Raw genomic sequence first — 23,648 nt, forward strand, 5'->3', positions numbered from 1 at the left:
CATCCGACAAAAAGGGATGTGTGGGGGGCTTATCGGGGAGCAGCGGATTTAATGAGAGGGAGCACAGCTAGGTAGGCAGGGGTTCAGATCCCTGGCCTGTCAGCTATTGCCTGGGTGACCTTGGATGGGTTACTTACTCCCGGAGCCTCAGTTTCCTCATCTGAAAGGTGGGGATAATTCACTCACCTGGCAGGTGGTTGGGAGGGGTCATGAAGTAATGTGTGCAGAGTTAGCGTTCACTCTGGTTTCATTATGATAATATTACCTCGTCCTCCTCAGCCCCAGTCATGGGGCCGACAGGAGGTCATCAGAACCAGGGGGCCGGGGCCACAAACCCCACTGAGCCGCATATGCAGAGACGGAGGCAGAATCCTTCATGCTGGCCATGTCCACAGCTATGTATTGTGGGGTGTGGTCTGGACCACTGTGGTACTCTTTAGTTTCCGTGGCTTGGGAAGGGAGGTGATTAAGGTGTTACGAAGACGGGTTCTTGGACTCTAATCAATAGAAACTGATAAGAGGTCAGACGAGGAATTCAGACAAGGCTTTATTCGCACTCATGCTCACCGGGGAGCGAAAACAAGTAACAGGTTCCCTTGCTCACTCCCTGAAGGGGGGCGAGCTGGTTCCTTTCGTGGGGTCAGGGCAGGGGCGGATGGGGGGGTCAGGCTGGAGGGGTGGCTTAGGTGGTGTGCCCACCCCTTGGGGGTGCTGTGTGCAGGATCACGTGTAGTACCCTGCTCAGAAGTGGCAGTTGGGTTTTGGCCTTTTTGTAACTTATTGTTCATAATTTGTCCCAACTGCACATGCCCGCAGTTATTTTTAGTCCCTTATAGTTTCTCTGTATCTGTTGCTGGAGGGGACGTTTGTCCAGGTGCAAGCCCTGCAGCAAAGGGCCCCAGATCCCAGCCTGTCTCAAAGGGAGGTGACCCCAGATGCCAGCCTAGCCTTAGCTACCTGGGCCAGACACCAGAAGTGGGGGCCAGGGTTTCCACCAAGGGGCTGGGCCACTTCCTGCGGAGCGCATCAAACACCCTGCAAACCAAGGGGCTGCTGCCTGGCCGTGCTGGGGAACGTCCTGGAGGGCCTATGAGGCCCGAGGTCCAGCCAGGGCTCCAGATCCTCCGCCTCAAGAAGCTGCAGATCCACAAGTGACCTAAGGGTTCCCATGTCCTCCAGCATGCTTGGTTCATTCTTATTTTAGTGTCCAAAACAATGACCCCTGTCCCCAGCCTGTCCACTGCGGAAAGTCTAGCTCCCTTCTGGCACTTTGGAGGGTTCACAAGGCAAGGAACTCACATCATCTTAATCTCTGAATTCCTGCTCGCAGCTGTCATCCCCCTCCCTGCACCCCCTCCACGCCGCACTCCCCACCCCCGACATCTTCTCCTTCACTTCCCCAAGTTCCCGCCGCCAAACCCTTACTAGGTCTCCACTGTTCCGTTCAACAGCTATTCCCCAGGGGTCTCCTCCCTCCTTCAGCCCCCTGCACAACTCTTAGACCCCCTCCCCTCCAAAGGATGCCACTCTCCTGCCATGAGAAAACTGTGCTTGTCAAGTTTGATCTTCCTCGCGTCTGGCTCTGCAATTGCCACGTGCACCTCTGTCCACGCCAGCCTACCTGCCAGGTCTGGGGAGCCGGGACCACCTCCCAGCCCTACTGTTCCCTCTGAGAAGTCACCCCCCCACTTTCCCCTTCTCCCCACTCAGGCCCCTTCCCCAGCCTATGCACACACTCTAGTCTCTCATCTTCCATGAAAAGGTGTCCCGGCCCCGGCTCTCCTCCCAACCAGCCACGCTTCCTCAGACAGAGGCCTGCTCCTGCTTACTCCGCTGCCGCCCCCTCACTCACTCCTCAAGTCGCTGAGTCTGGTTTTCATTCCTGATGACATTCCCATTGACCTCCTTTTGGCCTAATCGTTGAACACTCATCGGCCTCCTCACCAGCACCCTTGGTGTCTGAGGCTAGCGATCGCTCGTCGCAAGGCTCTACTTCCTGGGCGTCTGTGACATCACACGCTCCTGCTTCTCCCTGTACTTCTTCAATCGCTGTCACTCTGCCTCCTCCACGGGCTCCTTATCCTCCAGCAGCTGGTGTTGTCTACACAGGCCTCCCTCTTTGGCTCCTGGTTTTGATTTGATTTTAACTCAGCAGATCGGCTGATGACGCAAATCTTTACTGTCTTCCTCTTTTCTGAACCTGAGACCTACATATCCACCCGTTGGCATGACATCTCCATCTGAACTTTCCTAAGATATCACAAGTTCAGCCAGGGTTGAACCTGGACCCTCCTCCTGTATGTCCAGCCTTGGCTGGAGGCCCTGCTGGCCACCCAGTCACCTGGCCTGGAAGGAGGGGTCGTCTTGGCTTCTTCCAGACGGTGACTTGCTTTGCTCTCCTCACTTGCTGTACACGATCACCAAGGCCCCTAGGTTTTGTACACCCCCTCCCTGCCCATCTCTCTTGTCACCGACTGGTCTGGGTCCCCACACTTTATCTTCTTCCTGCAACCAGTCTAATCTTCTCAAATCCAACCACCATACAGATTCATAAGTGTTTGATAAATGGAAAGCTGACCATGTCATTTCCTTGCTTGAAACTGTCAGGGGCATGGTGCTCTATCCCTGCCATACCTGGTCATTTCAGCTCACCTTACAATCCTGATGGAAGAATAAAGGGACAAAGTAGCCAAGACAAATCCTAAGAAGAACAGTACAGGAGGGGGCTTCCCTGGTGGCACAGTGGTTGAGAGTTTGCCTGCCAATGCAGGGGACACAGGTTCGAGCCCTGGTCTGGGAGGATCCCACATGCCGCGGAGCAACTGGGCCCGTGAGCCACAACTACTGAGCCTGCATGTCTGGAGTCTGCTCCGCAACAAGAGAGGCTGCGATAGTGAGAGGCCCACGCACTGCCATGAAGAGTGGCCCCCGCTTGCCGCAACTAGAGAAAGCCCTCGCACAGAAACGGAGACCCAACACAGCCAAAAATAAATAAATTGAAAAAAAAAAAAAAGACTTGTAATGACTTAAAAAAAAAAAAAGAATAGTACAGGACTTGCCCTACCTGATATCAGACCAGAACACAAAACAATAGTAATTCAAACAGTCTGGAGTTGGGGCATGGGCAGAGAACTGTTCAGTGAATCAGAAGTGAGAACCCGGACTTGCTTCATGGTGGTGGTGGCATTACAATTCAGAGGGTAGGGAGGCTCTTTTCAGTACATGGGGCTAGAACCACTGGGTTCCACATGGAAAAAGATGAAATTAGAGTCCTCCTACCTTATATTATACAAGTGGATTAATGCCATAAATGTGAAAAGCAAAAATGCAAAACTACTGGGAAAAAACAGACAATCCTTATGACCTTGGGGGAAAGGAAAGAAACAAAGGGCATAAACCCTAAAGGAAAAGAAATGAATAAATTTGACTGCATTTAAAATTAAACATTTCTGCACCAAAACAAAGAAACAAATAGATAAAAGACAGCAAAAGCAATGTTAAAAGGCAAGTTGTAGTCTGGGAGAAGGAATCTGTCACCCACATCACCAGCAAAGGGTTCATGTTCAGATTTATAGAGAACTTCAAATACCAGTAAGAAAGAGACAAACCCACACCCCCAGAAAACTGGCACAGGAGACAAACGGGGAAATTCACAAAAGAGGAAATGACCCCAATGACCAATAACTATAGGGAAAGATGCCTTAACCTCACTGGTAATAATGGGAATGCAAATTATAGTAAAAACGAGGTACATTTTCACCTCATTAGACTGTACAAAAATAATTAGCGTGACAATATCAAGTGTTGGCTAGGTGTGGAGAGACAGGAATGCTAGTATGGGGCTCATTTGAGTGTCAAATATTTGGGAAGCAATCAGCAATGCTGAGTAAAGGTGAAGATGCCATGCCTTCACGGCATCACTGTGACCCTGGGATTCCAATTCTGGGTGTCTGCCCTCAGGAAACTCTTGCATACGTGCACAAGGGGACACGTTTACAATGATGTTCAATGTGGAAACAGCCTGCATGCCCCTCGGTAGGGAAATGGAGAAGTGAGCTGTGGTCTATTCATCCAACAAATTCTACAGAGCAGGAAAAAATGAAGAAACTGGATCTACAGGTATAAGCATGGATACTGATCCATTCATCACAGAAGCATATGCTAAGTAGGAAGAGCAAGTTGCAAAAGAATGTTTATGTGGATGGCATGATGCCATTTATGTAAAATTTTAAAAACATACCAAAAATTGGTATATATGTTTGTATATAGGTATACCTGTAGTAAAACACAAAAATTTACACAGGATAATCAGAACAGTAGATACCTCCATAGGGAAGAAAGGGAAAGGATGGGGTGAGAGGGACTTCTGCTCTATCTGTAATTAATTAAGAAAATACGGCAAAATGTTAACTTCTGTTAAACATGGGTGGGAGGTACAACGGGTATTCTCTATGTACGTTTTGTCATTTAAAATGAGCATACTTGAAAAATGAGTGGACACCCCTTCCATGCCAGGCACCGTGCTAAGGGGCTGTGTTGGACTCCAGATCCGTCCTTCTCCACCCTGTGCCATGAACTGGGGGCTGCACTACAGGGCCTAGGTCAGTGGGCTTCCGTCTGGCTCCTGGTCAGCTCAGAGTGATGGGGAGCCCGGGCCAGAGACGGGGGAAGGGAGGACAGCGAGGCTGGGGCACCGCTTCCTGCAGCTCTCCCCTGCGGTCACCCCGAGAGGTGCGGTCTCCGGGCCCCCTCTGCTCTGGTTTTGGTAACCGCTGCTTCCCTGCACCCTTGCAGGCCTAGGGGCGGTTACAGTGCCCCACTGTTTCTAGCCGGGGGTGCTGGGCTGTGCCTTGGGCTTCCCGACACCCTCGTTCTGACACTCTCCTCCGATCACCCCATTTGAGTGTCATCTGTGTCTGCCACAGCCCTGCAGTGCCTTCACATTTAACCCACACAACACCCCCTGAGGCCTGTTATTAGCCTTGGTTCACAAATGGGGAAGCAGAAGCTCAGGAGGTCAAGCCTCAAGGACAGGGGGCTGGTTGTCGTGGAATCCGGTTCAAGTCTAGGCCTTGTGAATGCACAGAGGGGGCACCTGGGACCACCTGCCCAGCATCTTTGCCAGAAATCGCCCCTCCCCCGATGGGGGTCACAGGAGAGCCAACCCCGGACCAGCGCCACTGTGGCCTTGCCCCTGACCCCGGCTTGGGGGAGACACCTTCCCCAGGATTTTCAGATTTGGGCCAGAAATATGTCTGAGGACAATCTCTCTTTGGGATGAGAAATAAAACCCAGACACGGTCGATGGCCATGTTTCCCTGCCTGTGGAGGAGCAGGCGGGTCTACGGTGAGAGAGGCTCACGGTTAAGGCAAAAAGCGAGGTGGAAGGGAGTCCCAGTGCCCCCCCGACCTTCCCTGGCCTGGCTGCTCAGCCCTCCCAGCCAGAGTCTGTCTCTGTTGTTTGCAGCCCAAAGAACCTTCTCAAGGAGGCCCCACCACATCACACTGCCTCTCGGCCAGGTGGCAGGAGAGGGTGCTACCAAAGCAGCTCCAGGTCTTTGCTCAAAACCCATCAACCTCCTCTGTTAGCAGGAGTGTCCTTGCTCAAAACTTGCCAACCCCTCCGACTCTAGCAGCAGTGAACATAAATCTTTAAGTTAAAGGGTCCAGAGATGACAAATGAAGCTACACACACACACACACACACACACACACACACACACACACACACAAAGAAAAAAACCACATGGAACCAGCTGGGACCAAGATGGCACGAATCTGACTTCCAACAGACCCTGAGTCTCATTATATGTTGATCTGACTACATTAGCACATTAAATGATACATCTACTGGTGGCCGGGACTGGACATTAAGGACCAAAGAAGGATAAAGAGGGGGTGGCACCCCACTCCCTCGAAAAAGCCCCGTCCCTTCCCCGGCGGACTAATGCATCCTCCTCCCCATCATTGGCCTCACTCCTCCTCCCTTTGTCTTTACTTAAAATTAATTGATCTGTGAATTTGGTTCCTGCTTCTCTGTTCTTTGGCCACTGAATAAAGCTTGTGCTGTGTTGATCTCAGCTTCTGTTTCGTCATTTGCCTATCGGGACCCAGATGGAAAAAATAACCCTCCTTGGCTGAGACAGAGAGCTCAGGCTAAGGCTCGAGCAGGGTCCACACGACGTAATTCGGTAACAAGAGGGGGTGCTGTCTGAGGTACCAATTCCAGCCTGCATATGGCATCTCAAGAACGGGGCTCTGACAGACCAACCCATAATAATGAAGTCAGAGAGTCATGGCCTGGACTTCACCAACCCTGGGAGGGTCCATGGGAGCCAGCGAGGACTGTGGCTAAGCTTCGTGTATGTGTGCATTTTCCTGTGAGGGGTTCCACGCCGCCATCAGCTTCTTCGAGGTTGTCATTCTTAACCAGGGCATGTTTGTATCAGAAGCATCTGGAGGGTGTGTGAGAAATGGAGTTTTTTTGGCCCATTCCAGGAGGGTCTGATTCTGCTGGCCTGGGGGGGTTTGGGGGCGCTGATCTCCAGGTGATTCTGACGGCACCCGGTGAAGAACTTCTGCTCAAAGCGATGGAATGAAAGCAAGTTCTGTCCCACGTGAAACATCTCGTGTAGCTGCTGCAAGGAGGAAAGGCAAGCATGGAAGCATCCGGCTTTGTTTCTGTTTGGCACATACTGCTCAATAAATGTATCCATGCGGAGGGTGGAATGCGCCTTGTTTGTCAGCTGCATGTACGTGGGATTACAGTCTCACTGCCTGAGTCACTCTGGCTCCCACCCCAGGTTCAGAAATTATTTGATAAAGGTCAAATCGCCTGGCTCCTCCTCATGGTTTGAACTGGTGGTAGTATTAAGAATGGTGATAATTGAATGCTAAGGGCCTGGCCCCGTGCTGTGGGCGGGTACTCCGAGGAGGCCCGATCTGCAGGTAAGAGAGCCAGGGCTTCTATCTCTACCACGCGCAGGACCTGGGCCCAGGGCTACACCACTCTGCTGGTGGTGGCGAGTGGGGGCCACGTGGCGGGGGAGGAGCTCTAGCAGTTCAAAGGTCAGGCATTAGTGGAAACCTGAGGAAGGAGGAACACAGTGACACACTTGAGGTGATCTGATAAGCAGGAGGCACTTCCTGAAGGCAACATGTGATGGATAAGGTCCCATTGCTACTCCCGGGGAAGGGAAGGTGAAGGAGACTGACGTCTATTATGCAGCAACTGTGTGCCAGGCTTGTGTAAACACTTCAGTGTCTGAATTCAATGACTCCTGTGCAGTTGATACTTTGACTATCCTCGTGTCCTCGTGTCGGAGGCACACCAGGTCACGTGGCAGAGGGGTGCTGGGTTTGCTCCTTTAACCGGCTGTGTGTGCAGTGAGAGCCGTATGCTCTGAGGCTCTTCTGGGAACTTCCTCAGCCTCTGCTCACTCCTGATCCACTCCCTTCCCCACCTGTCTCCAGTGGTTCCTGCATCCTGGCTCTGACCCCCAGTTCTGGCTCTCCCAAGCCTCCGGACTCGCCCTTGGTTTCTTCCACTCAGCTCCTGACTCTCCCTCCAGGCTGAGGCCCAGATCCGCCCCCCCCTCTTCTCCCTGCTTTGGACGGGAGGCATGCCTGGCCTCAGATGCCCCTCAACCCAGCTGAGGGAAGGGTTGGGGGTTGGGGGGCGGTGCAAGCAGAAGAGGCTGTGATCTTCCTAGGCGCAGGGTCCACGCTGAGGCTCTCAGAGTGCCCTGGGTCTCAGACACTCCCATCCCTGCACTGCGGACCAACAGCCCGGGGTTTGACGCTGAAGCAGAAGAATTTCCATTCAGCTGGGACCTAGGGATAGAGGTGGCCTCTCTGACCGTAAGTAACACTCTGCTACTGAAAGGCCTCACGTTCCTGCCCCACCAAGTCCTGGTGGGGGGGGGGGGGCACCACGTGACAGCACCAGGGACACGTGTCTTCTGGGACTGGTTCTGAGCGGGTGGCTGGCAAGTTTGTTTTTCCCTGTCCTCGGGGCGGGGGCAGGGGCGGTGAAAATGAGCCTGGCTCTGGTCCCCACTGCCCAGCCCGATATGGCACGGACAGCTGGAAAAACTGACCACGCGGCTTGACTATCTCAGAAGATTGCTCTATTTTTCCTCTGCAAAATTTTTCCATGAATAATCTTTAAGTGGCTGTTTAGCAGTTTTATTGGAACATATGAGAACTGACAGTCACTGGGGAACGAGATATCATGAAAGAAATCTGGTTTTCATTACATTTCTCTCAAGAAACTGACATGCTGCCCAACAGACCACTCATTGACTGGAAGAGAAAAGAGCACAGGGCCCTCTAACAATGGCTTTGGAGTGGACAGGATTAAGGATGATGAATGGCGACAGCAAAGAACATGGAATCCAGAGGCAGACAGGCCTGGGCTCCCACTGGTATCCGCCACCTCCCGGCTGAGTGACCTTGGGCGAGTCACTCGTACCTCTGAGCCCGAATTCTGCATCTGCAAGACGGGGGCAGTGGTCTGGCCTGGCAGGTTCCCTGTGAGGAGGAAACGACACAGCAGCCTCCCGCCTTCCTCAACAACACCCGGGCCAGGTGCGGTACGGCCACTCTGAATTAGAGAGCTGACGTTCTGCCTTCACGCAGTCACAGTCAAGTGGGGACACAGACAAGCAACCAGATAATTACACCCAGGAAAGACACATGCTTGGATAGGAAAAAAATAAATAAATACGGTGACAGCAAGAACTATCAATACATCAATCGAATAACTACCACAACCGTAATGGTGGCAGTGTTGGTGATGGCTGACATTCATCGAGCACCTACAAGGTGCCAGATGCTGTGCTCAATGTTCTGTACACAGGATCTGATGTAAGCTTCACAGTAACGCTGCCTTGCAGGCCCTATCGGCATCTCAACAGTGTGGGACCTGCGGTCGGAAGGGTCGGGCGAGGGGCTGGTGAGCAGTGGAGCCATGATCAGGGCACCTGAGAACACAGGAAGGTCAGAGAGGACCCAGAGGGTCTGACCTCCAGACTGGCGCAGGAGTTCCAGCAGGGGCGGCCGTACAGACAGAAGGCGCAGCGTGAGCAAAGCCACCACGACGACAGACACAGGACCTACTCGAGAAACCACAGAGAGCCGGCCAGGCTGAAGAGCTGGGGGTGGCGAGTGTGTGTGTGTGTGTGTTTGTGTGTGTGTGTGTGTCTGGGGGGGTTTAGAGGGGCCTGGAGCTCAATGAGGGGAAGGCATGGAGATTTTTAGGAGAGGGGGTGATATGCTCAGATTTGTACCCTAGAAATCTCACTCTGGTCAAGACCACAGGCTGGGAAGGAGAGATGTGAGCCACAGGTGTCTAGGAGGTGGACCAGCTGCGTGGCATGAGGGGCACTCGGGGGTAACCATCAGTGGAGGCTGGTGCTATGCACCAAGGAGGGAGCAGGCTGGGGGGGCCGATGAGAAGCTCAGTTTGAGATTGATGTCCGCGGGCCACTGGGTAGATGGGTGCGGTGCTCGGGAGATATGGCAGCTGGGGACAGGTGTGCAGGACTTGTCGGCACAGGGGTGTGTGGAGCCCCAGGAGTGGGCAAGACATCCAGGCTGTAAGTTCAGTGGGAAGGGGGAAGGCCTGGGACAGAAGGCGGGAAACCAGTGTTTGTGGGAGGAGAAGAGAAAGGCTAAGAAGGAACGTGTGTGAAACCAGGATCAACAGAACAGATATTTGAGAAAATGATCATTTTAAATTCACAGAGAAAGTGATCTTGTGCTTCGTTCATAATTCTAAAGGAAGACGGCTCAGAAGTGTAGCACGATTCTGACTTCAGCAGCCCCTGGTCTCAGCTGTCATGTCCTCCTCTCAGAGGCGGCCTTGGCCAGCCCGCCAGCACCAGGACCCTGCCAGGAGCCAGGGGCCTCTTCTACCCACCAGCGTGGACCACAGCAGACAAGCCCAAAGCGCCCCAGAAACGACCTCCTGTTCATCCTGTACGTTTCTCTTGGGAGGGAAAGAACTGCTGGTCTTCTCCCACCCTCAGGGGTTAAATTAGACACGGGCGAGGGCTTTCATTGAGATGCAGGACCCAGTGCTTCACAGAATTCAGGTCCCTGAGTTCTCACAAAGAGGGCGGCAACCCCATCCTCCTGGGCACGTGTGGCCTGTGCCTGGCCTTCTCAGCGCCCATCCATCTGAAGCTAAGCAATTGTGTGTGATTTCCCGCTGACCGTCCATCCCCGCCCCCGCCCCGACACCAGCCCCGGGAGGAAGGGACCGTGTCCCCAGTGCCCAGTGCAGGACTGGGCGAGCAGCCGGAGCACCAGCCGAGTGTGCCGAATGGCCCAGCGCCATGCCGACGGCTGCAGAGAAGCCGGCTCTGCGGAGGGGGACACGTGGCCGGGATAGGGAGCCTCGTTCCCATGGGTTCCAGCGGCATCGGAGCGGCCCTGTCCGGGGTCAGCACTGCCCGATTTAAGCAGCCTGGCAGCCCTGCTGCCGCTCTTGGGGCTGTGCTCCAAGTCTCACACATTCGAAATTAATGGGAGGCAGCTGTGTCGGAGGGAAGCGACTCAATCTGGAATCACAAGACTTGCATTCCAGTCCAGCCTCGGCCTGGGCTGAGCTGGGAGCCCGTGGTCCAGTCTGCTCAGGCTCCGAGCCTCCGCGTCGTCCCTGGAGACCAGGATGACAACTGGCACGATCTGGAGCCATCGAGCACCGCCCTGAGCGTCTGGGGCGCAGCGCCCACTTTCGCCCGATTCCAAGGGGTTCTGCGTCGTTTGGTTTCTCTTCTGCGTGGGCTAAGAGCCTTGTTCTCAGGCCGGGGCCCTCCCTGGGTCTGCCAGAGCCCTGCGGCCCTCTGGGGCCCGGGGGCCCCTCTACACAGAAAGTTTGTTTGTGTTGAAAGCCTTCTCTGGCCAGGTTTCATGGCGGAGCCTGGGAGCCCGTGACTTTCACATTCACATGCGTTCTTTGTTTCTCATACATGTAGCTCTTACGGGTCCTTACTGTGAGCCAGGCTCTATCTCACACTCACTCAGTTTGCTCCAGTTCATTTCCTTCTGAAAAACGGCATCCGATCACCCTTCAACTGTGGTGATGCCCAGACGCTTTCTCCTCAGAGCCAGAGGCCCAGATTCCCAGACCGCAGCAGGCAGCAGGTTCAAGTCTTGGTTCCTCTGCTTGACCTTGACGCTAACAGGCTACTAAGACAGGAGACTCCAAGGACAAAGTAGATGTGAACTCCAGGGGGAACTGGCTCCCTGGCTCTTGAGCCCCTCACTAGGAGCCCCTACCTACTCTGAGAATATAAGAGGGTAGAGAGGGGGGTCCTCGTCCCTCACTCGTGGGGGGCTCTCTCACTCTCGTCGACCACAGTGAGGGGTCTCCAGGCCACTTGAGGAGCTTGCTCTATGTCCCCCGGCAGCTGGGAAACCCAGGGCACTCCCAGTGCCTCCCTCAGGCCTGGAGCCCACATGGCTGCAGCCAGAGGACAGCGGTGGCCACACTAGGGTTAGCTGTGCTCACAGGTCCATCGGTACCAGGACAGGTACGGCCTCCATGGACCAAGGTGGCCCCTGTGAGGAGAGCTGGTGTGGAGCTGAAGGCTTGAGGGGACCCCAAGCAGCAAGAAGCTGGCGGCGGGCACAGCCTGAGGGGCCATGCAGTGGCCCCTGGAATAAATCTGCATCTGCCTGGGCCAAGGGACCGGTGGAATCTCTGCAGAACCCATGAAAGTGCCGTGAGAGGAAGAAGCACCTAGAGTCGGCACTTTGCCCACACCGTTCTTGGCACCCGGACCCTGCAGTTAGCCAGCCGAGGAAGGTGGAGACCCTGCAGTTAGCCAGCCGAGGAAGGTGGAGACCCTGCAGTTAGCAAGCTGAGGAAGGTGGAGACCCTGCAGTTAGCCAGCTGAGGAAGGTGGAGACCCTGCAGTTAGCCAGCCGAGGAAGGTGGAGAAACGCCCAGGGAGGGAGAGCGGCCAACACCCCTGCTCTCTTGTCACAGGTAGTCAGGCCCCAGCTGGGGCGAGGGAAGGAGAGTTAATGCCAAAGCAGGTTTGGAGTTCTACTCTTACATGGAACCAGCCTTCTAAGGACCACGTTGGGACAGCCTGCGACTCCAAGTGTCTGTGGGAAAGTCACAGATGTGCCAAAGTTGTCACCAGAGGCAGGGTGCTTCCTGCCCTGCACAGATGATGGGGACAGAGCCCAGAGCGCTCTGGGGCCCTCAGGTGCATCCTGCTTCTTCCACGTGTTGGGTACAGGTGACAACCAGTCCAGACCCCTGGGCTCAGCAACTGGCTCTGCCCCTTCCTCCAGGCATAAGATGGGGGGTGAGGGCGTGCACCCCAGCACCTTCACCTATAGGATGGGGATGATATTGCACACACACACACATCCCCCCTCACAGGGTGGGTGTGCGGCTCACCAAGCGAGCGCATGGGATGGGCTTAGAACAGCGCCTGGCAGAGAGTATACCCTCAGTACATGTTAGCTGCCATTACTATTACGATTACTATTATTATCTTTGCACCCCTGTTTCCCTACCATGAACCAACTGGAGAGGTCTACCTGCCCTCTCCTTGGGCCTGGCAGGCCTTTGTGGACTGCCTTGACCTACAGGGTGTGGCAAAAGCAAGGCTATGTGACTTCCCAGGTGGGTCACACAGATGCCATGATGCTTTGGGGACATCCGCTTTCGGGGAGCAATGCCATGCAAGAGTTATGAGACTGCCATGCGGCAGGGGAGCCCAGGCCACGTGGGAGGCCACATGTACGTTCGTGTTCTGCCCCAGATAACCAGCCAGCACCACGCATGTCCAGATGGTTCCAGCCCCCAGCACCAAGTCCCTCTCAGCCTTCAAGTCTTTCCAACTGAGACCCCAGATATCGTGGAGCAGAATTTGGACAGGCTGTTTCCTGTCCAGATTCCTGACCTGCAAATCTATGCATAGAATAAACTGGTTGCTTTGTGCCGCTAGGTCCTGGGCTGGCAGGTTATGCGGCCGTGGTACCTGGCGCGGCTGGTGAGTGGTGAGCTGGAGCTGAGGTGAGGGCACTCTGGCCCCCCATCCGGTGCTCTGTCGGCTGTGTCACGCTGTCCCTCCGTCCGGTCAGCATCTGAGCCTGCCTGCGAGGGCCAGGAGCTAACATTCCTGAGTGGTAAGCGCGTGCCAGGCACTATCTAAGGGCTTTTCCGGCCCAGCCTCAGCCCTGTGAAGTAAGCCTACATGAAGTATTTATTCCTATTCCCATTTCACCAGTAAGAAAACCGAGGCTCAGAGGGACTACGCCAATTGCCCAAGGTCCCAGAGCTAGGAAGTGCAGGAGCCAGACCTTGCACTCAGGCCCACCTGACTCCAAAGCGGGGCTTTTACCCGCTGGGCCATAGAACAAGGAAGATGGAAAGGTGTGTCGGAGAGCAGTCCTGAAGGAAACTTGCCGCCCAGGGTGAGATTTTCCATGGACTTGCTTTGCTGCCAAGGAATCTTCAGAGAAAACCTGTCAGTTGGTTCAGCCACGTGGAGGTGGGGCTCCCGAGATCTGGAAATGTCTTCACCGGTTCCAAGGCACACACAAACATCGTTTGCCCTCTCTTGGGGTCAACGTTCTTTATGATTTTTACTCTCCAGGAAAATATTAGTTCATTTATATAAACTAAACATTACATATGGCGGGGGGGAATGGAAGACGTGGCATTCCTGGCCTTTTTTCTCCCCAGACCAGAAACTGAGAAGGTTTCTCCACTTCCTTTCTCACAGTCTGTCCATCTGTCGGTGCAGAGCTGCTGGCACAGCTGCTCCCCAGGGGTGGAGAGTGGGGTGCAGGGGCATCGCAGTGATGGAGGACGCAGCTGCAGCTCGGGGACCACCTCGACACCAACCGAGGCCCCGGAGACCCAAGCCCAGGGCTGCTCCTGATGCAGGGCCAGCATTTTCCCTGCGGAGCCAGCGAGCTGGCGGGGCAAACGGGCGCAGCTGCAGAGAGGGGTCAGGGAGCTCCTGCTGGCCTCCTGGGGCTCCTGTGCCCCCCCGTCCCCTCACACCTTCAGATGCCTGCCTCCCCCACTGAGGGGTGAATGGAGCCCAGGAGGGCAGGTCTTCGCCAGGTTCCCCCGGGGCCCGGCTCACCGTCGGCCCTGGCACGTGAAGCCTCGAGTGAAGAGATGCCTCTTGGGGCCTCTACTCGGCAGGTGTGGGGTGCCTGCTGGCTGGAAAGAGCCCAGAGCTGTAGCCCCAGCCCCCATCCCGAGGAGCCAAGGGAGGCTGCGTTCCTCCCACTCCTGGGCCTGCAAGAGGCACATTCCTGTCCCCGGATCTGGTCGGGCTCCTGTCACGCAGCCCAGTCTAACTGCCAGACGCAGAAGGCCTCCCTGGAGCTGCCCTCTGGTCCCGCCCCCCACGGGACCCCGCGGGTCCCCTCTGTCGTCTGAGGGTGGGAAGCCGGGACCACAGAGTGCGTCTGAAGCCTTCCAGACGCTCCCGGGCCCTCTGGTGATCAATGAAAACCTTAACATCCTGTTTCCAGCCTGGAGCCAGGGATTTGAAAAGTCAGTGCAGACGCTCCTGGGCCCCGGGGTCTGCCGGCCACACTGTGTGGAAACGCCGGCCTCAGCACTTTTCTGGGAGGAACGTGGAGTCAGCAGGCAGCCTGGGAACCAGGTGCCCACAGGGCCTCGCCAGGAGCCCAGAGACCAAGCGCCCCAGGTGCCGGGATCTGGGAACCCCAGGCTGGTGGGGAAAGCAGACACAGAGGGACAAAGAAGCTGCAAGAGGGTATAACGCAAGGTTGGCAAACTCTGGAAAAGGCCAGGTAGAGAATGTTTTAGGCTTTGCAGGCCGTGGGGTCTCTGTCCCAACCTCAGCTCTGCTGTCGTAGCGAGCGAGCCGCCAACGTGCCCACGGCTGCGTGTGGCTGTGCTCCGATACAAACCAGGGTGGGCTGCGTTAGGGCCATGGTGTGCTCCTTGCCCCCAGTGTAACAGGGGGCCTGACCTGGGGGGCGGGGGGCTGGGTGGAAGAAAGGCTTCCGTGGGGCCATGACATTTTGCTAAAACCTGAGGAGTGATTCAGGTGACAGAGGCAGAATCATAATATTGACAATAATACCATCATCCTAATAAAGTTACACTTGATGAGTGTGTTCCATGTGTCAGGGACTTGCTAAGTGTTTTACACACACATGACCTCAATGAAGTTGCACAACTCTCTGCGGGAGGTATGATTATGCCCGCTTTACAGATGGAGAAATTGAGGCTTGGCGGGTATGTGGGGTGTTCTGTCTGACCCTTCAGATGCGTTCTTCGCCCTGCTTGGTGCCCGTGGGAGGCTGACCCCCGAGAGGCATCTCTTGGCTCCCTCACCCAGGCCTCCAATTGGGTTTGGCCGATGGGAGGCTCCGGCAGCAGATGGGGCGGGAGAGCAGAGGAGAGAGAGGTCAGGGCATTTTTTTCTCCCCCCTCCTTCCTGCTTCACCCTCCGCTACCACAGCTCCTGCCAAGCTGACTGTCCTCTGCGACTCAGAGCTTGCCAGAGTCGGTAATATTTTTCCCCACCAGGTCCTTCAGCCTAGAGGCGCTGGGGGCCTCGCTATCCTTTGTCTGAAGTATTTATTCCTACTGCCATTTCACCTTCATTAAGTTTCTTCCTGTGAGTCATCCGGGGGCAATTCTGTTTCCTGCCAGGAGTTTCTGACTGATGCTTGAGGTTAGTTAACTTGCTGGCTTCTGGTTTCACATGGCTAATACACAACGGAGCAGGTGGAGGTGATGGGGGATGGGATGGAAGGAGAGTCCGGCTGAACCTTGAGGAGGCTGGACCGGCAGCTGGATCCCAGCTCCAGTACTGGTTTCCAGCACAGGCAGGGGTCAAAAGTGAAAGCAACTCCTCCTTTCCGGCCCCGGGCTCAGTGAGTGGTCCAGTCCCGGAGACCCCCAACTAGCAGTGTTAGTTTTCTGCGTCTGGCTCCTGTCTCCAACCTGGGGCACTGGGAGATGAATCTTCCAGCATGTCTGGAGGGTAGAAAGTGTGGTGGTGGGCACTTGTTGGCACCTGGGGAAGGCCAGAGACGTATGTGGTCATCCTGTTAAGGTGTATTAACCAGATAGGGTGCAGAGGCCTCTTATTCAAACTGATTTGGAGGAGACTCAGAAGGGCAGAACACTTTGTATTTGAGCCCACTCTCCGGCTCCAGAATTCTGGCATTCTCTCCTGAAGAAATAGTCTTGAGTGGTTAGCATTTCCTATTGTTCCTTCTGTGGCCCGAAACGATTGCTTTAGAATCCTACTGCTACTTCCTACACCCCTCTGGTGAAATCCCTGCCCCCCGTCCACCCCCTACCCAAGGCCAGGTGTAGCTGAGCGTCCGGAAGGAACACGGCCGACTGAGTGGGGGAAGGTTCTAGAACAGGGGCAGAGCTGAGAAGGCAGAAAAAGACCAGTGCCAGGAGCTTCCCTTCTGGTCACCTCTGCTGGTGGGTCATCTGCTACGTGTGGAAGGCAGCGGATGTGTGGGAGGAGACTGCAGAAGATATTTTCATGTTAGGCACATGGAACCCTGTGAAGATCAAGCTCAGGCCAGCACTCTGACTGTCTCTTGAGGTGTGGACAGCAGCACTCCCAAGGCTGTGTGGATCAACCAGCGTCTCCCTCTGCTAAGTTACTGTGGGACCCGCCCCCCCCCCCGAGGGGGGACTAGGGGCAGGGTCCAACCTGCACAATGGAGCCAGGAGAGGCTGGGAAAGGCAAGGAGCCTAGAGAAAACCCTCAGGGCAGAGGCCTTGTTTGGGGGCGCTAGTGGGAGGCTGCATACCCCACCTCTTGTGGCTCTGTGGTCCTGGGCCCAGCAGCACTGCTGCACTGGCCTGGCTCCAGAAAGGAGAAAGAGTGGCTTGAGACATCGACAGGCTGGAGGTGGCACGACACCGGGCAGCAGCCTGCGACAGCCACCCCCTCACCAAACACTCACTGCCTGTCAGACTCTACGCTGCGCGCCTTCTGAATATCATTTCAATTTTGACATTCCAGTGACTCTGGGATGGACGACTTATTATTCCCCATCTTATGGGTAAGGAAACTGAGGCCCAGAGGGCATGAAGTGGCTTGTCCAAGACTGCAGTGGCCTAGAACCCAGGTTGGTGTCACCCAAGCTCAAACCAGGAGGAGGAAATACAATCAGACCCCCGTCCCCAATCTGGTCCCTCCCCAGGCAGCAGCAGAGCTCAGTCCCAGTGACGAGAGTTGGCTGGAATACGGATAAAAGGAAACCGTCACAGACATGACTGTGAAGCAGCTAACACCGCGTGCACACGTGGGCGGAGGGCTTTAAAGTATGACCCTGCCCGGGTGGCACAGCCCTGCAAGGTGAGAGCTAGTATCACCTCCATCTTGTGGATGAGGCCAGCGAGGATCAGAGAGGTAAAGTGACAAAGCTGGAAACGTCACAGCTTGGATCTGACTTCAAAGCCTGGGCCCCTAATCTCTAGGGAACACTGTCAATATGTCAATAAAACTGATGCCCGAGAAAGGCGAGCCGTCTGTGTGTGGTGGGAAATACCCCAGGCATCCCGCGCACCCTTCCGGGGCTTGTCAACCCGAGCCTGGCGGTAGGCCCGATGACAAGGGTCCAGGTGACCGGGAGAAGGTGCTGGGGTTTTCTCTACCCTGTGCATGCTCCCGGCTTGGGGTTCTGACCTTGCCTGTCTTAGGTCTCAGGCTCTTCCAGGGAGCCCCAGCCCAGAGGTGCCCCACAGGGGCCCCATGTGATCAGAAGCCTGGGCAGGCTGTGAGCAGGGACGCTGAGTCTGCCAGCCTGCAAACCGGACTCTGGCCTTTGGCTCCACAGGAAAGGCCAACCCTGTCAGCCACGTTAGGGCTACTGGAGAGTCTGCCCCCACTCGAGGTGGCTACAATACCTGCAAGATCTTCCTTGGAAGAGACTAGTCTCGGGGAGCTGCTTCCTGGTTCAATTCTGAGCGACAGTCTGAAAACAAAGATTTTCAAAAGATTAGATGGGCTCTGGTGTGTCAGGGGGTGGGGAGCGGAAGCTAACATGTGCACGCTTGGAACTGAGAAGCTGGACTGCTGTTAAGGGCTATTACAGTCACAGAACCCAGGAATACTCTGAGGTCTGCTCCAGATCACAGCCACTTCCTTCCAAGGTCCCCAGGGGATTTCCATGACCAAAAAATAATGGTTAAGGAAGACACAGTGAACAGTGTAATCATGGCCCATCATCTGCTGGGCACAGATGTGTTCATTCTCAAGACAACGCTATGAACTAGGAACACCATCCCCGTCTTGTAGAGGAAGAAACTGAGGAGCATCGAAGTCAAGCAGCTTCCCCAAGATTCACAGGGTTAACAGGTGGCCGAGCAGGGGACCAGGACTGTTTGACCCCAAACCCCAAACCAGGGCGTTTAATCATTAGACTGCACTCTCTCTCAGATGCCTCCAGAGAGGCATGACACAATGGTTATTACTATTTTTTAAAAGCATCGATTAAGAACTTCTGGGTGAAAATGACAAGAGTGAAGCCGGCTGCGAGACTTCTCTCTCACCCAACAAAACGAACAAACAATTATAAAGGCTCAGGAGTAAAAGAACTCACCAGCTGCTACTCAGCAAGGGAGGGGGTATAAACTGAAGCCATGAACTTCAGAAACTTGTAGCCAAGAAAAGAAAAAGTGGACCCTGCAGTCTAACCGAGTCCTAACACGGTGCGGCTCCTATCCTGCCCTCTGAGACTTCTCGGTGGGTCTGAGCGAGAGTCCTTTCCTTTCCCTCTTCTGACTGGCTGCAGATTCTGGAGAGAAACGGATGGGCCAGGTGGATAGTATGGGGAATACTCTGATGGAAACGAAGGCTCCATGGCGGTGGCGGGGGGATGATTCGAAACCTGAGGGTATCCTTTTCTGGAATGGGATACAGCCCGAAACTAGGTGGAGGAAACCCTGCTGTAGGCCTTTCAATAGAGCCGCTGTCTCGGGGGCTTCCCTGGTGGCGCAGTGGTTGAGAATCTGCCTGCCAATGCAGGGTACACGGGTTCGAGCCCTGGTCTGGGAAGATCCCACATGCCGTGGAGCAACTGGGCCCATGAGCCACAATCACTGAGCCTGCGCGTCTGGAGCCTGTGCTCCGCAAGAAGAGAGGCCGTGATAGTGAGAGGCCTGCGCACTGCGATGAAGAGTGGCCCCCGCTTGCCACAACTAGAGAAAGCCCTCACACAGAAACGAAGACCCAACACAGCCATAAATAAATAAGTTAAAAAAAAAAAAATAGAGCCGCTGTCTCTAAAACAGACCGCTTGCTCCCTGCCTCCATGGAGCCTGAGCCCTGCGTCCCCCCGCCAGCTGCACGAGAGGGCAGAGACTGAGAAGCCCTGGGCTTCACAGCACAGCAGGAGGCAAACCAGCCCCTCTCACACAGGGCAGCAGGGTCAGACGTCGCCTCCCTTCACGAGAGCCGTGGAATATCCAGATGAAGCCTCTCACGTGGAAGCAAGATGAAAAGAAACGGTGTGGCAAACTAGCAAACGTCCTCTCAGGAAAGAGAGAAAGAGGAAAGAAGAGAGCACTATCCAGATTGCCCAGCCCAGAAGGCAGCCCCAAGGAACACGAGGAAATCCCCCACGTCCTTTAGAACTCGGGCTGAATAAAACAAAACCTGAAAAATGAGATGAGAACACAAACGGGTAAGATGAAAGGGGAGATTGGAAACCTAGGGGAACAAATCAAGGACTGAAACAAGAGAGGACCGGAGGAATACCAGAGTAGAAACAGACCATCCCAGTGACTGTTGATGAAGAAGATGAAGATTATAGCCATTAGAAAGAAGCTGATGGATTTGGAAGGCAGAGCATCCAACATATGGATTCCTGGAACGCTGGAAAGAGAAAAGCCAAGAAGTGGCACAGAAGTAGTCAAAGATAGAAACCAAAAGAATTCCTCTGTAATGAACAAAGAGCATACCCTGTGCCAGGGAAACCTGGTACAGAACCCTCCACTCCGAGGCATTCCTCTTGTGAAGCTTTTGAACCTCAAGGAATTCTTCACCCACCAGGTAGACAAAACAAGTTGCTTATAAGAGGGAAAAACCAGACTGGCATGAGATTCGTCTACAGCGGCATCCAGCGCCAGAAGGCAGTGGCGCAGGCTCTGCGTGTCCTGAGGGAGGGAAGCAAAGGAGCCCAGCAAGTCAGATGCAAATGCTTTCATGAAAGAGATCGGAGGACTCTTTCGAAAGTGTAGGACTTTCGAAAACCTACTTCATGACGAAACCCGGCTAAATAAGGGATTGATTTAAAATAAAGACTCCAGGAATGGAGAAGTGACAGGTGGTAAGAATTGAAAGTGTTTCGAAACACGAAATAGTAGGAATTATGATTCCTGAACATGATGTGTATGTTATAAACTTGAATGATGTAGAAATAAGAAGATAACTCACAAGGATTTGGAAGATGGTGCAGTGGAGGTGAAGGAGGGGGGAGCTTGCTAACGATCTCATCTTTCATGACCAGAGTCAACAGACCCTGCTCACCATGGAAATCTAGTTAAAACAGAACTTAGGCACTCCAACCTTTTCATGTTTTTCCTGACCTCTTTTGTTAATCTTAGAAGGCCCTTTTAGGAAATAATATCTCTTGTGGTGGAGAAATATTTATTTGAAGAGCAGCAATTCCTTACGTTTTATTTCAGTTCCTTTTTCTGGTTAAATTAAAGTAAATACTTTTAATTAAAAATAGCAAGTGTGGTATAATCCAATTTTAATAAATTCTATTCTTGCATCCATCCATCTATCCATCTTTCTCTCTCTCTCTCTCTATATATATACTTTCTATGCATAGAAAAATGTCCAAAATAATGTTCACTTGATGCCAACAGTCAGGCTTTCTAAGTGGTAGGAATTTGGGTAATTTTTCTTAAATAAAATAAAATAGACTGAAGGCTGAGGAAAACAAAGCACTGGTTGGGCTCCTTGGCCCAACGTCTCCAAAGCAGGTCGGGGCAACGTCATTAAGGTAAGAGGTAAGCCTGCTTCCTCTGGGGTGGAGACCAAGTCTCGGGGGGGTGAGTTGGGCCAGGGAGTGTGGGATGCTCAAGCAGAGTCACAAGCCCTGTGCATCCCGTGTCACTCAGAGCCAGGGTCTTCCTGGGAAGGGACCCCCTCAGTGGTCTGGGCACGGGGTGAGAACGCAGCCTTCCTCCCTGAGTTTGTCCACTTGGACCACAACAAAGGGCCTTTGTGAAATCCAGGCATTAGGTGCTGGGGGTGTTCAATGTCCTTCAGAATGGAAGGCGTTATTACTCACAATCTGCAGCTTGTCCAAGGATTATCTCACGGCCAGAAGTATTTATAGACCATTTTTCTCCTTAAAGGATATTAGTGTTAATGAAAAACTACTGTCTCCTTAACCGCATTATTGGCACATGAATGGAAAGTATTACCCCAGATCCTAAGTGGGAATAATTTCCCACTCCGGGGTACTCTTTTCAGGAACAGCAAATGCTTTGTAAGTAAAAATGAGCAATTTGTGGCAAACGTAATTTTAATGGTAATCTCTGGCCTTTATTTATTGCTGTTATGATTATGTAACAGATCAAAATTTATTATATTCCATTTTAACAATACATTGTACAATAACAACTGAAGACATTATGTTTATGTTCCTAAAGCTAGCCAATCATTAGAACCATGTGGGGAGCTTTGAAAAAATACAAATTTCCAGACCCTGCCCCCCCACACACACCTGGACGGCTAGAAGGCTTCCTAGGTGTCTCTGATCCACAGCCAGGGCTGAGATCCACTCCTGCAGAGGTGGCAGGTGAAAAACCTTGAACAGCCATTCCCAAGATCTTGGTGAGTGAAAAGGGGTAACCTGGGGTGTCTCTAGTGGCCACAGTTCTCTACAGTTTCCAGTGACTTTGACAAAAACCAAATCATCAAGTTGATCAAATTTTTAGACACAAAACTGGAAGAGATTTAAAAATATATTGGATAGCAGGCTTCAAAGGGATCATGCATGGTTTACTGGAAGCAACCAGTAAGATGAGATTTAAAAGAATACATGTAAAATTGACGTTTAGGGGGGAAAATGATCAGTTACAAGACGGCTGAGACTTGCCTCCATCATATATCAGGCCATATGAAAAGTCCTGAGGCTCTTAGCTGACCTCAAGCTCAAAGTGAGCCAAGAAGACATCCAATCAATACGGCAGACAGACCCAACGTGAAAAAACTTTTCTCCCTCTAAATACATAGATATGTTGGATAAATTCCCAGCTGCCACAAATGAAGAAAGAACTGAAAGCCAGAGCAGGTGAGTGGAAGATGAGGCCAAAGGGCCCACAGGGGTCTTCATGGGAACTGGGCCTATTCCATACGGGCGGCATGGGATGGAGACGGGGCCTCAGCCAGCGCCAGATGGCAAGAGTCCAGCAGCAAGCTGGGGCCCCAGGGAGCTGCCTCGTGCCTGAAACAGGCTCTCGGAGAACTCTGTTTGGCAGCCTGGAGATGTGGCTAGAAAGCTGTCCTTCCGCTCGGCGCCGAGTCGGGGGAGTCAGTCCTGAGAACCTGGAGCACTAAGCCTGCACCACACACAGCCGTGGAGCCCAAATTCACTCACGCTCCGCACTAGAAAAAGCCACGCTGAGAAGTTGACGGAACACCCTCCTTGGTCCGGTGGCGCCTGTGGGGCTGGGGCGGGTGGGAGGAGACGCTCAGCAGCCCTGCTGCGGGCTCTGTGGGGTCAGAGGTCACCTTATGCACACGTGCTGGGGGGTAGGTGCCGGTGCTGCTGCAGTGACCTCCCGCAAGCCCTGCAGGGGGCCGGGAGCACTTACTTGTAGTTGTCGTCTTCCACAAACTTCTGGAGCTCTTCAATGTAGCGCACGGACTTCAGGTACTTCTGCACGTGGGGCAGGGTTGTGAGGTGGTCTGGAGGAGGAGGACAAAACCCAGAGGCTTCAGTCTCTCCCCATCCCCAGGCCCCCCCATGAGAAGCTCCTTAGGGACTGAGACATATATTCAGTCTTTCAACAGTTGCTGATGATCCCTTAGGCCAGGCCTGTGCTGGGCCCAGAGGGGTCCCTCAGGAAGTGCCCCCCAGATGGCGGGGCCACAGACACCACAACCTGAGGTCACCACAGTTCCTTGGCTGGGGAAAGATGGGTCTTGGGGGAAAGATGGCCTCCAGCGAGGTGTGTGTGCCCTAAAACAGGTCTCCACTGGAGTAACTGGCCAAGCCTCCCACGCTTTGCCCAACCTCATGTGACAAGAATGCAAGAAAGAATGAACCCCATCCAGCCTGGTGTGCAGGCCCAACCCAGATCCTGGCACAGCCTGAGAGTCTGGCCCACAGGCTGGAGCTGCTGCACCCTGAGAGGAAAGGGAAGGGCCTAGATGCTTGAGCACCTGTGCTGTGCCAGGCTCTGCACCCGGTGATTTCTAGAAGCCAGCTGCCTCAACCTTTGCACCTGCCTCATTTCAGGGAGTAAGATGTCAACTGCACACAGGAGGAAGCCATGGCAACTTGCCAGGTCACATTGCTGAGAAGTTTTGACCCCGGGTCACCTGCAGCCTCGGCCACACTGCCCTGTCTCTCTGTCCCGGGGTGACTGACGTCAGGTGCACTCCCCAGACTGTCACAGTCACTGCACT

General features: G+C 53.9%; 1 protein-coding gene across 14 annotated transcripts in view; it reads right to left on the minus strand.

Annotated features, from left to right (window-relative positions):
* The window catches only part of RALGPS1 (Ral GEF with PH domain and SH3 binding motif 1), a 284,245-nt gene that overhangs the window by 25,029 nt on the left and 235,568 nt on the right, over nucleotides 1–23,648 (minus strand). For all 14 annotated transcript variants that reach the window (XM_068552273.1, XM_068552270.1, XM_068552269.1 and 11 more), the window contains exons 10-11: nucleotides 22,832–22,925; nucleotides 17,906–17,973 (exon numbers count right to left, since the gene is read on the minus strand). In XM_068552273.1, coding sequence (XP_068408374.1) covers nucleotides 17,906–17,973; nucleotides 22,832–22,925 — 162 coding nt within the window. The remainder of the gene's footprint in view (nucleotides 1–17,905; nucleotides 17,974–22,831; nucleotides 22,926–23,648) is intronic.

Source organism: Eschrichtius robustus, chromosome 10 (genome assembly GCF_028021215.1).
Source record: "Eschrichtius robustus isolate mEscRob2 chromosome 10, mEscRob2.pri, whole genome shotgun sequence".
Lineage (NCBI taxonomy): Eukaryota > Metazoa > Chordata > Mammalia > Artiodactyla > Eschrichtiidae > Eschrichtius > Eschrichtius robustus.